This window comes from Pelodiscus sinensis, chromosome 14 (assembly GCF_049634645.1).
Source record: "Pelodiscus sinensis isolate JC-2024 chromosome 14, ASM4963464v1, whole genome shotgun sequence".
Taxonomy (NCBI): Eukaryota; Metazoa; Chordata; order Testudines; family Trionychidae; genus Pelodiscus; species Pelodiscus sinensis.
The window spans coordinates 5,664,230-5,677,742 of NC_134724.1; the positions used below are offsets into that span (position 1 = coordinate 5,664,230).

General features: G+C 49.9%; 1 protein-coding gene across 3 annotated transcripts in view; it reads left to right on the forward strand.

Annotated features, from left to right (window-relative positions):
* The first annotated feature begins 3,172 nt into the window (after nt 1–3,172).
* IGDCC4 (immunoglobulin superfamily DCC subclass member 4) overlaps nt 3,173–13,513 on the forward strand; it is a 235,593-nt gene continuing 225,252 nt past the window's right edge. For 2 of the 3 annotated variants that reach the window (XM_075896896.1, XM_075896895.1), the window contains exon 1: nt 3,173–3,577. In XM_075896896.1, coding sequence (XP_075753011.1) covers nt 3,352–3,577 — 226 coding nt within the window. In that variant the 5' untranslated portion in view covers nt 3,173–3,351. The remainder of the gene's footprint in view (nt 3,578–13,513) is intronic. The other variant, XM_006129178.4, reaches the window with a different exon arrangement.

Genomic DNA, 13,513 nt, shown 5'->3' on the forward strand with positions numbered 1-13,513 from the left:
CTGGCAAAGGAACCAACAGTATGCTGTCAAAAAGACAAAGGAATGTGGCCTCATTATAATCTTGTGCCCAGCAAGCTATACTGCACTGTATCACTAGATATGCAACAGAGCTGGGCTCTGAGCTAAGGCAAAGTTGAGAAATGGATCAGAACCTCCTGGCCCACCTCTAATGCATGCCCGAGACACACGTTCAGCCATAGCACCGCACTGTTGGCTCACAGTCTGTCAGTGCAGCCTGGTAACTAAGTGCCAAGTGCAAAGTTAAAGTTGCATAACTAGTAAACATGAGAAATTTGCTTCGCACATGCAACCTTTCTTGTTTTCATAGTTCACTGAGCAAGCTCATAAATAGAAAGCTCTGGAATAAAGAGGTTTCTTTGGTGCAGGAAGGGGTTTTTATTTCCACAGTGGTCAGCACTCTGTGGTTTTTTTTCACACTGCAGTGGTAAACCATCTCTCTGCACCAGGCAAACCTGTTTCCGACTTCCTAGCCCACAGCACTCAATCGCCTACCTGTGTGGGAGATGAATGCCTTCTGGTTTATGGAATGACCACGTTCAGGGTGCTGGAGGGCAAAGCAGTCACTGGGATGTTATTCTCCTCTTGGGCCAGAAATGCACCTGCGTGGATTTACATGAGTGTGCATTGAAATAACTTTTTGTTATTTGCCAAGCTACTGAGGCAGCGGTATTTTTGCAGCATCTCCCAATGCCTGAGGAATGGGCCATAGAATATAAGAACTGAAAGGGACATCTAGAGGTTATCAAGTTAAGTCCCCTGCCCTCATAGCAGGACCAAGCACCTGTCTGGTTCTACGGTACAGAATCCCTATGTTCAGAACAAGTGAAATCAATCCAGAGTAAAAGGCCATCAACTAGGACTATCCATCCCTGATAGATATCTATCTAACCTGCTCTTGAATATATCCAGAGATGGAGATTCCACAACTTGCAGTTTAAGCCCATTGCTTCTTGTCCTATTATCAGAGGCCAAGGAAAACAATTTTTCTCCCTCCTCTTTGTGACACCCTTTTAGATAATTGAAAACTGCTATCATGTCCCCTCTCAGAGTATGTTTACACTACTGCCATTTTTCCAGAAAAACTTGTTACGTCCACACTGCAACTGTGTTCTTTCAAAAGAAAATCAAAAGAATAGAGGTTTTTTTTCCAACATTGGTAATCCTCATTCTACGAGGAAGAAGCATTTTTCCGAAAAAGCTTTTTTGGAAAAAGGCCTGTGTCGATGGGGAAGAGGGAATTCTTTCGAAAGAAGAGGAAAAAGCACAGGTGCCCTGGTGGCCACTCCCTCCATAGTAATCACAGCTAACATGCGAGATAGCGTCCATTCAGTGTGGACGCTCTCTTTTGAAAAAGCAGATGGCTTTTTTGATGTGCTTTTGCAGTGTGGACACTTTCTTTTGGAAGACGTTTTTCTGGAAGATCTTTTCCAGAAAAGCTTTTTCCGAAAGAAGCCTGCAGTCTAGACATAGCCTCGGTCTTCTCCTTTCCAAACTAAACACACCCAATTTTTCCAGTCTTCCTTCATAGCTCATGTTCTCTAGATCTTTAATCTTTAATCATTCTTGTTGCTCATCTCTGGACCCTCTCCAATTTCTCCACATTTTTCTTGAAATAAAAATCATCTGATATATTTTATTTAAAAAGCAATGAAGCTGTAAGTCATGGGTTGCATATCACCAACACCAGGAAAGCCTGGAGACACATGACTAAGACCCCAACCTCACACTCAGGTATGTGGAGCTTATGGTTAATGACTGGCCCAGTTTGGATTTGGTCTTGTGGGAGTGATTTGGGGCTTTAGTTCAGGCCAGCAGCTCCAATTTTGATGAAAGTATAATCCATAGATTTTTAAAAAAAATACCAGATACATTCAAGTGCTTCTTACATTTGCATGATCTTTGGATCTAGATTCTAGCCAGGGCTCTGCAGGAGGGAGGAGATGGAATCTTTTTTTTCTTTCCTATGCATCCTGGTCCATTTTGACTGCTGCTGGCTCCTACCTCACACTGCTGTGCGAGTGTGGGGAATGTCAATGAATCTGTGCTGTCATGGTCCACCAGCTCAGCCTCTTTCCTGGCCCACTCCCCAAAATCCATTTGCAAATGAAAGAAAACGCTGCCCCCAAGGAATTCAGCCCTGTAGCTCCACATGGTACAAAGCTTCATCTTCCTCCCAGCTACCCTGTGCGCTGCTTCTGCTGTCTAGAGAGCCTCCTGCTCCCACCCACTGTGGCTGACTAGGATTTGATCCTTAAAAAGAGAATAGGGTGAATACATACGTAGGGCAAATATGACTGGACGTGGCCCCTATCTTGCAGCTGGAGCATTGGACTAAACTGCCACATAGCCATGCTCTGGAGTGACTTAGGAAGAGAAATGTTGGGTTAAAATTCTTGTTTAGCAAAATTATTTACTGTAGAATGTACTTGATTGCATGCTTTATGTCCAGCATGCCAAGGCTGGGATCCGTGCTCAACTATCCCCCTGCCCTAAATTCCCATGTAAGACAGCGGGCACTTGTCTAATGAAGACCAGAGTGAATAAAACAAAGGTCCTGATCCTGCAGTCAGAGACAACTGGGTGGGATTGGCTGAGACTCCACCCTGTTTGTTTCTAATCACGGAGGTTCTCAAGCATTAGCCTAATTCTGCAAGGCTTGGAGTTCTGTGGGGAAATCTTTGTTTCCCCCTTAAATATGCATTTCTCTCTAGCTCCCTCCTGGTAGCATTTCTTGTGCAATCTCTTTTGTAAAAGTGCAGGAGTGTTTCTCATTTCCCTCCCCAAAATATTCTCATCTGGGACTGAAATTGACCTGCCCCTTCTCGTAGGTGTTTGCAAAACACTTTGAAGAGGAAAAGTGTGAAGAGTGAAATGTTTATATCCCTCAAGCGCTCCTGATTCTTGGGGAAGGGGAAAGTCTGAGACTTTCTGAAGCTTTTAGCAACCTGTTGAATGAGTCCTTACTTTTAAAAAAAATGGCATTCTTGGGTGACGGTCACCCCGTCTTGCTAAGCTAGCGGCAGGGTGTGCAAGCGAAGATCTGAGCCCTCCAATTCTCCCCACTCTCACAAAAAAAATCCCCACAAAAAACCCAGCAGCCCTTTTATTTTTGTCACATTCTGGGGCTTGTTTGCTAACCCTGCACACGGAGCAGGGCTTTTCAGCAGCTGGGCGCTGCACAAGGAGTGACCAATCTGTTTCCCTCAAAGCTTCCAGCATGCGGCTGCATGGAGAAACAGAAAGGGGGGTGTGTGCGCTGGGTTGTTGGCAGAGGTTCAGGCGTCTCTAGTGGACACCTAAAGTGGGACTTGAGTGTGTGTGTGTGTGTGCATGTGTGTGTGTGTGTGCAAGCCAGCAACTCACATAGTCTCTAACATTCACACAAGATGGCGATGGAGTGGAGGGAGACTCAGCTGCCCTCTTAAATGTTCTTCTGGACATTCAAGGAGCCCTGCTTTTTTTCCCCTCCTGGAGATTTTAAGGGTTTACATGGCGCTAGAGGACTTGCTTTGTCTCTGTGTTTTCTCCTTGACCTTCTGTGTCCTGGCGGTGGAAGGTAATCAGTGCTGCGGGGGAGGCTCTTTTGTGTGGGTGATGTGGGCAGTGGAGGGGGGTCTGTATTTGGGGATAGCCCCCTGCCCCCCTCTTCTAGGCGAGCAAGCAGGGGGCTGGGCTGGGGCAGGCTTGGCCGCTCCCCTTCCACTCCCTGCCTGCCGGAGGAGCGTGCACCTCGCCCCTGACCACACAATACCGCCTCGGCGGGGGCTGCAGCGAGCTGCGCGGGGTGGGGATCGGCGGCCGGGAGCCCGGTGCCAGCGCAGCCCCGCCGCTGCGGGGACGGGCATGGCCCGGCAGCCGCTCCCGGGCGTGGTGACCCGGCCCCTTGGCCCGCCGCGCCCGGGGGACACCCGCCCCGAGTTAGCGGGGCCGGGCTGGGGCGGGGGGAATTGGGTCCCCCCCCAACACACCCCCCCGGCAGGCAGCTGCGCTGGGCGGGCAGCGGTGCCCGGGAGCGGCCGCTCCGTGCCATGTGCTGCCCGGGCGGGGGGAGCCGGGCTGGAGGGCCCGGGGGTTGCTTTGGAGGCGGGGAGACCAGGGCACAGGCTGGGGGGGGGGGTTGGCCCGTGCCCCCCCCCCCCCGGTTCATTTCTCCGCTGCTGGCGCTTGGGGAGGGGGACCGTGTTGCCGACGCCACGTGCCTGTCCCAGCCATGGGCAGAGCAGCAGCTGCGCCCTGGGGATCCCGGGGCTGGGGCGCGAATTCCTCTCTCTAGGGGCCGGGGCAGTGGGTGGGGAGCAGGGAGCAGGGAGAGCAATTAACCCCCTAGCCTGTGCCCCCGCCTCCTTCCCTCCCTCGGGGTGTTGAGCCAGGCTGGAGCGGGGCTCCCTTGCTAGCGGGGGTTCCGGGTGCCAGTGCTGCTGCTGCGCCCCTGTACACAAGGGGGGGGGGGCGGCAGCGGTCTCTTCTCTCCACATTTAGGGTGGCTCATTCAGAGGGGGCATTTCCAACCAGAGGAGAGTGGGGCAGGCTGGAGGGCATCCCTGGCAGGGGCCAAAAGGGGGAGAGTGGGGCGCGCTTGTGGCAGGGAAGGTGCAGGCCACAGGAGAGGTGGAGAGGAGAGGCCAGGTGAGGCGGAGGACCAGGGAGGTGATGGAGAGCAGAATTTGGAGGCAAGGAGCAGCCTGAAGCTTTCTCCTGGCAGGGGAGAGCTTGCTGGTGGGATCTTACGATGCTGAGCACCCCATCAGCATTTCTGATGCATCCACTTGCAGAGTCCGTAGATCAGGGCCTGAAATGCCAGCGCCCGGCTCATGGGGGTGCAGCGGGTGCTCCTGCTGGGCTCCGCGAGGCCTTTGCGTTGTGCATGCCCCAAGTGGTGCCCAGCAAAACAGTCAGGTGTCCTTTTCAACCAGGGGAAGCGTGGTATAAAGCTCTGTGTAGCCAATTGAAACAGCCTCCCTTCTTCAAATGGGAACCTCCGGGTGAGCATGACATTTTGCGCCCAGTATTGTCCAGTCAGCCCAGCGGCTTCTTTATACCTTTTTTATAAATTTTGTTTTTAAAGGCACCATGACTCTACTTTCAGTTCACTTGCTTCCTGCTTACCAGCGCAGTTTTCTGAGTTCTACTGTATTAGCAAATATTTAGTTGATCAGTCAGGTAATCCAATAATAAACATACCGGTCACTCCCCTGTTTGTGAGGATTGGCTACATAAATGGGCGGTGAGCCTGCCTTCACATATCCATCTCTCCGATCTAAATCCTTGACTCTCTCTGTTTAGCCATGGAAGTGTTCAAGGTTTGTTCACGTTGTGAACCCTTTGGATGTGTTGCTTTTTCCAAGGTGTCTGTTTGCCCGTGTAAGCATTTAGCACTGTCTCTGGAAGAAGTATTAGAAAGGCATGGTTTGATAGAACTACACTATCATGCACATTAAATGTCCACTAGACTTATGTGTTTGGTGTAAGATAAATGCACAAAACAAAAATGAAAGCCAGGAATGTTACGCCTGTTTCGCTGCCTGTACTTATTCAGTCCTCTGATTCAGTTTCAGCAGAGTATAAGCTTCCATTTCTTAAAGTTATCTAGCCCTTACAATTGCAAAGATAACCCCTTTTCATGTGTGTGGGTGGATGCTGGGATGTATTAATCCTGAGAGATATGAACTGCTGTTTTGCGAGAAGCTGGGAATGGACGACTTGGTTACTTGTTCTATTCATTCCCTCTGGGGCATCTGGCATTGGCCTCTGTCGGAGGACAGGACACTGGGCGAGATTAAGGATGTTAAATTGTATTTAATCAACTAATTGAGTAGTTAATGGAATTTCCATTGACTACTCGATTAGTTGATAAGAGGGAGAAACTGCAGAGCTACAGCTATGTCTCTGCCTTTTAAATGTAGTAAGAGCTGAGCAGCTCTTACTACATTTAAAAGGCAGAGACGCAGTGGGGGACTCTGGGTGTGAGCCGGGATAGCTGAGTCCCCTGCTGCACCTCTGCCTCCCCTGCCCCCGTCCGGAGATGGTGCTGGGGCGGGGGGGCCAGCTTTTAAGCTGGCTTCTGCTCCCCCTCCTTGCTTCCTCTGATAGAGGCAGCAAGCAAGGGAGAAGCAACTAGTCAAGTAGTGGCTCACCTAGGCTTATTGGGCAGTCAGCTGTTCGATTAGTCGCTTACAACCTTAGACGAGATGGACCTTAGGTTAGACCCAGCATGTCTGATCTTATGTTGAACAAACAGCACAGTGGGTGGAGCCTTTGGGTACCACTGCAGTATTTATAACCAATAATAATGATTTTAAAAGTTTGAAACTTTAGTTTGCAAACAAGATTCAAAAAGAGATCTGGAATTCCTTCTCTAGGATTTTGTAATTGTGGCTTGCCCCGTTTTTGAAATCAGTGTAAAGAGAATAATCAAAATTTGGTTTTTAACGGTTGAGTATATGTTGTTGTGCAAGAAAAAAATTACCTCTACTGTAATATTGCTACTTGCCAGGCTCGCCGATGGCAAAGAAGACAATTGCCCCAGGGCCTGGCAATTTAAAGGCGCAGTGGCGGTGGCTGAAGACCAGGGCCCTTTAAATCACCGCTGGAGTGCCATGGAGAAAGCTCCAGGTGTCTCTGAGGGCTGGATTCCCCGGCCCTGCCTCTTCCACCAGAGGCCCCGCCCCTTTCAGGAGTGCAGAGCCAGCCCCTCCCATACCTTGTCCAGGTGCCTGTGGAGGCTTTTAGCTCTCCTGCTACTTGCTGGTTTACACCAGTGCGGGAATATCCTAGTGTGCAGAAAGGTTTAGAAGCAAAGTTGTCAGTGGTGGTGGAAATGTGTGTCGTCAACAGATGGATTTCACTGTGAAAACAAAAGTCTTGAGTTACTTTAATCTCAAATTCATTCTCTGAAAAGTTGAAATGCTTTTGAAAAGTTGTGAACTTGAACCCACGGCCACTTATTTTCAATCCAAAAATCAATCATCAGGTGGCATGAGATACTTCTGAAGAAACTGGAGTGGAAAAATCCTCCCCCTATTTACTTTAATGAAGCTATGCTGAGGATCGGGCCCAATATTTTTCAAAACCGCCTGTTGTCTAATTTGACACAGTTTTCCTTGAAGAGCCAGGAAGGATTTTTTTTTTTGAAAGACTCTAGCTTGGTCCTGCTGAGGAGATTTGTATGGCTTGCTTGACAGGGGGCTCTCTAAAGGGATACAGCTTTCACTTGGGCAGCGGGAGGGGGGAGTGCCGGCTTTCCAATGGAATGATCAGATGAAATCCACCTAGATTGTTGTAATTGGTGTCTTGTAAAATCCCCTATGTGGTTTCTGAGCTGTTTTTCTTCCTAAATTACCTAACTTTTCACTCTGTTTTGTTCTTGGTGCATTCTTTCTGGCTCCATAGCACTGCGGCGGGCTGAGTACAGCTTCGTGCCTTTGCCTCGGAAAGTCAGTTCTCACAATTGTTGCAGAGGTCACATGTCTTGTCTTTTGCTATGGGAGCCTGTTTTTTGCAGTCTGTCCACGGCATGCAGATTCGCCTACTCTGCTGCCTGCACTCATGCAGTGTCACCTGATTGCAGTCTTGTTTTGGTGATGCGTGAATTGGCAGTTTGTTTGGTGAGCCGAGGGGAGCTGCGTGGCTCAGGACTCAATTTGCCATTACGTTTGAGATACGCCCGGAGCATCTGCCGTGCCCTTGTGAAAGGCCATATACTGATGCACACAGGAATCTGATTTCACACATGGCTCCTGTCCAGGTGCAAGTCTTTCCCATTCTTGAGCTTGCCGCAGTGGTGCTGTGGCGGTTGGGAGAGTTTTTTCTGGCAGATCAGTAGGTCACTTCTAATGTCAGGTCTCTAAAGAATAAAATCTGGCCGGCGTAGTTTTTTTTCTTTACACCAGGTGAAGGGGAATATTGACTGTGTCGGGGTGTCTCTCTCCAGCTCCATACAGAGAGACTTGCTATTGCTTCAGAGCAACTCTCACGTTACTCTGAAGCAATAAGAAAAAAGAAAAAGCTAAACTCTTAAATACAAAACCCTCCCCACTAGGGATGTTAGCGACTAGTTGACTAGCCGATAAGCATAAGCTTACTGGGCGTTTGACTGGAATATCGACTATTCACCCTCCCCCCTTTCTGCCTCCTATAGAGGCAGCAAGGAACGGGAACAGGAACTGGTACTGGGGGAGCGAGCTTAAAAGCTGGTTTCCTCTCAGCATCATCTCCCCGGTGCTGCCTGCCCGCCCCCCCATTGCCTTTATCAGAGGCAGTGGCGGGTGGGAGGCTGTTGCAGGCAGAGGCTGCTCTGGCAGCAGCCCATATCTGCGAGGGTCGCACCAATCAGCCCCTGTTCGTGGCAGCCTGAACTGGCTGCTGCAAACAGGGGCTGCTGGAATCAGGGCGAGCCAGGACCGAGCAGTCCCAGCTCGTTCTGCTCCGGGACACCGTGGCTCTGTATTTTAAATGTAGTAAGAGCCTGGCAGCTCTTACTAAATTTAAATTCCAGAGCCTCAGTATGGGTGGCTTGTGCCTGGAGTCGGCACAAGCTTGTGCCTCTGCTCCTGGCGCTACCCCTGCCACGCTCTGCAGAATGGTCCTTATTGGCTAATTGTGCAGTTAGCCAGATAACCTCATTTCAACATCCTTACTTCTACTTTTCTCCTATTTTTTTGTAGTGAACTTTGCTTCCAGTTACGGGGTGCTTGGTCTAGTGGGTAGGGCACTGAACTCTGTTCAGTTGCCAGCTCAGCTTCTGCTGAGAGTATGGGCAAGTGACTTAATTTACCTTTGTGCTCAAGTTGTCCCTCTTAGAATCCATTAATGATTGTGTGGCACTTAAATGCTGCAATGATGAATACCAGATGGCACAGAGATGGGTGCGCTAGAAAACTGTAAAGACACAGATTGCCGGCTTGCCGGGTGTGCGTAGAAGTTTGATTGTGACCCTTTGGTACTGGTGCCACTACAGCCTTTGTGTACAATAGCAGAAGCTTTTGAGTGGTGTTCCTGTAGGTCAGCCATAGGAAGGCAGCTAGCTGTGCACTGCCACGGGCAAAATGCAGCTGTATTTATTTATTTGCATCATTGCAAGTACTTGGCACCCTGAAAGGGCCAGGACTGTACACTTAACACACTTTTCTGGCTTTTAATGGCTGTGATACCGCTGAGCCTAGTCCTGGTTATATAATGAAGATGCGAATTAATATTTAATCTGGTTGTAATTTGTTGTTGGAATCCATCCCAAACCTTTGCGTGGGTGTGTGTGATGGAAGTGTTACAGTCAGGGGATTTTTGCGTGGGTAATTGAGAGATTCTTAGCCCTACTGGGGAAGGGTAACCCAAACATTTACAAATCCAATCTGATCATCTTAGTCATTTTGTTATCTGTAGAAAGCAAATGTTTGCTTCACAGTCAGCTGTAGTACTTAAGGGAATATGATAAACCTTTGTTATAAGTGCTTGCCTAGTACATATTAGACCAAATCCAACCCTGATGCAACTCCATCATCTTCAGGAGAGGAACTTGGCCCAATGTCTGTAATTTTTTAAAATCTAGTTTTATGCTTCAACAACAACAATCCAGAAGCATGGTGCAAGCACTTGTGTCAAGTGGCTGCCTCGCTATTGTGCTCTTAGGGGTTTTGGACTGCCATATGATGAGCGATTAAAAAGACTGGGACTTTGCCGCTTTAGAAAAGAGGGGACTAAAGAGAGAGTATGATAAGAGGTCTATAACATCATGACTGGTGTGGAGAAAGTGAATGAGGAAAACTTATTTACTTGTTCCCACAATATAAGACCTAAGGGCCACCAAATGAAATTAATAGGCAGCAGATTTAAAACAAACAAAAGGAAGTTCTCCATACAACACAAAGTCAACCTGTGGAACTCCTTGCCAGAGGATGTTGTGAAGATCAGGACTTAAACAGGATTAAAAAATGAACTAGATGATAAATTCATGGAGGTTAGGTCCATCAATGGCTGTTAGCTAGGGCTACATCTACACTGCTTCTTTCTTGTGCAAAAGCCTTTGCAAATGAAGCATGGATTAGCATATTGCCATGTTTCATTTGCATAATTAATTAGGAGCCGTTTTTGTGCAAAATGGCTCCTAATTAATTATTCGAATGAAGAGCGGCAATATGCTAATCTGTGCTTCATTTGCATAGGCTTTTGTGCAGGAAGGAAGCAGTGTAGACGTAGCCTAGGATGGTTAAGAATAGTGTCCCTGGCCTTTGTTTGTCAGAATCTGGGAATGGGTGACGGGTGGGATTGCTTGATGATTCCCTGTTCTGTTTATTCCCTGTGGGGGCACCCAGCATTGGTCCCTGTTGGCAGACAGGATACTGGGCTAGATGGGACCTTTGGTCTGACCCAGTATGGCCCTCATGTTCTTATGCTCTTTCATTTCTTGTAGCGAGAGCATGATTTGAAAATAGCATTGAAAGCCAAGAATCCCTGTGCTCCTACATTGACACCCTTGGATCTGGGCAGGCTATTCAACCTCTCTGCCTCAGTTTCCCCCTTTTTAAAGGGCAGATATTACTGTTTACCTACCTGGCAGGGAATGTCATAAGGTGCTGGGAACGTGTGGAGAAGTCTGTCACCCTAAGGAGCTTTATTGCCTTTATTTGCCTCCTATGCTTCTGTAACCCCAAATACACTCCTTTCTGATTTATCCACCTGCAGCTGGTTTATGTGTTTAAATAATGGTGCCACTCCTTGTCACTGAGGTGCTACAGCCTTCCAGCCTCTGAATTATTCCTTTAAAAAAAAAAAAGCCCCATTTTCCTCTGATTTGCTTTCCTTTTCCCACGTAGAAAAGAGCAGCATGTAATGGTTTGTATAGCATGCTTGTACTAGGGATGTTAAGTAGCGATTCATTTGGTAGTCAAGTAGTCGATGGAATTTCCATTGACTAGTCGATAATCACTTCCATGTTCCGCCTTGGAAATGTACGAGAGTCCCCCGTTGACCCCAGGCTGCATGCTGCGCTTCCTCTTTGAAATGCATAAGAGCCCCTGCTGAGGGCTCTTGTACACTTCAAAGCTGGTATGCAGTGTGGAGCCTGGGGACAGTCCCCAGCTGATCCTGGGCTCCATGTGACGCTGCCGCTTTTAAATGCTGCAAGGAGCCTGACGCCGGGCTCCCTGGGGCATTTAAAGCGACAGCGCTGCACGGATCAACTGTCCCCGGGCTCTGTGCGGTGCTGCCACTTTTAAGTACCCCTTCTTCTCCCCCCACCCTGCATCTATCAAATAGAGGCAGCAAGGGGGGGAGCGACTAGTTGACTATGCTGTCAGCTAGTCCTTTACATCCCTAGCTTGTACCGTGGAAGGAGAGCTAGAAAAGTGGCAAGGAATTGTGTTGTTAGTTTCACGTGGGCAGTGAGAATTTGTGAGTCCGACGGCAGTGGTGGAAGGCGTAGGCACCCCGCAGGATTGCCTTTTTGTCTATTCCGCGTGTTGCGGAAATTGAATCTTGGTGCTCAGGCCCACAGTGTGGAAATGCTGACTTTGGCCTCGGTCCTCTGTGTTATCCAGAGTGGTCCTGTCACTGAGCTTTATGAGTCTGGTGCCATGCGGAAGCTCTAGACAGATCCTAGGAATGCTTAACGGCATGCTGGGGATTGCGTCCTGGTGGTAGGGAAGAGACCTCACCAGCATTTACCCTGCTGGAGTGCTGAATCCAACCCCTGTCGCAGTTCTGTGGGCTGCTAGCGAGAAACGTAACCGTCGGGGAAGAGCTAATCAGTGTTTACGTGAGGCAAGGTAAAAACCAGCTAGAGTGGCAGCTGCTGAGAAGTGAAATTCCCTGCAGGGCTTGGCTTGCTGATTGTGTGTGGGTTGACAGCAAATCCTCATTACAAGGCAAATCTGAGCAGAGGGGGGAATCTTCGGCATGCCACCTCCATGCTCGTTTCCCCTCCCCCTGACTTTCTCGCCCCCGCTTCCCCCCACTTCGTGTGTGGCTCTCAAAGCACTTTGCCTGCGGAGGTTGGATGGGCGAGGTTCCTAATTTACAGACGCTCCTGTGAACTTTTTATTTCTGGGGCTATGATGCGTGTGGCTGGGCTTCTCTCTGTTTCTAGGGCAATGTGCGATCCCATTGATCCACCCTGGTAAAAGTCCAGTCCTGCTCAAAGAGTGCCACGGATTGCAAGTGGTTGGGGTGTGATTACTCTGCCTCATTGCCCATCTTAATTAGAGATGTAAAGGGTTAACGGTTTACCTGGTAAGCATGCATTTTACTGGCACGCTTACTGGGCTAGCTAGTTAACCGGCGGAGGGCTGCGGCCAGGCCTGGCTGGAGCAGCCTGCGGCTGGCCCGTTCTTGTCCTGCTGTGGGTGGGGTCTTCTCCACCCTGGCTGGGCTCACCGGGCCGCAGGCCAGGTGCTGCTCCATCCCAGCTGGGCTGGAGCAGCCCCCCATCATGGGGGTCACCATAACTGGTTAAACGTTACGTTAGAAACGGGATTTTATATCCCTGATCGGAATGGGTGATAACATGGTCTAGTGTTCATCATGGAGAGGGAGTGGTTTTCACAGGAGATGCGCTCAATTAAGAGCTGCATTTTGGGCCCAAATTACCTGGCCCTGCCTCTTTAAATGTGTGTAACCCAGGTAGTGACGCTCCTGCCCTAGCTTGTGCTTATTCTTTTTTAAAATTCAGTGACACAGATTCATGGCATGAGGGCTGTTAATATTTAAGAGAGCTGCTCGTCGTGCGTAGGCCCTGGTGGGGCTACACACTAGCTAGGCGGTTAGCCGCGGGTAGGGGAGCAAAGTTTGTTCCAGGCACAGAACCTGTCAGGGCTTGGACTCTGGGATCAGAGGCTGCAGCAAAGTCAGCAGGAGCCTACCCGGCTGTCTGCCCAGGGGGCGTGTGCCCCACACGGCCTCCTGCCACTTCCCCACACCCTTCGGGCCTTAAACACGGTGACCATGACAACGTGGCTGTGGCCGGAGGTTTCTTTGTGCAATGGTGTTGCCTGAGCTCCCCCACCCTAGGGGGGCAGAACTGGAGTACAGAGAGGAGTACCCCTTTACACCAGCTTCACCCCCTTTATGCTCAGGCCCCCCTCAGAAGGCCATTGATTGTGAGGTTCGGCAGTGCTCCCCTGCTTTGCTTCCCTGCCCTCCCCAGATTGGCTGGGCTTTCGTTCCTGTAGTGTTGGAACCATTTGGCCAGGGATGGTGGGTGACCCATGGCTTGGGGAGGCAAGCCCCCCCCCCATGCCTGCCCATGAAAGACCCTGCGTCCCCTCACACACTGTGGCCGGCTGGCCCCTGCCCTGCCACCTCCTTCCCCACCTGTTACTCCCTGTAACGTGGCTGCTGGCCCTTGCCCCCTCCCTGCCTCAGGGTAGCAGCACCCAACCTCCCCTGGCCCCAGAGCTCCGGAGAGCCGGTCGGCAGCCTGGTTCCAGCCCCAAAGCTCTGGAGAGCCGGCGGGTGGCATGGCCCCAGCCTGCCCCAAACTGGAGCTCTGGAGAGCTGGCCA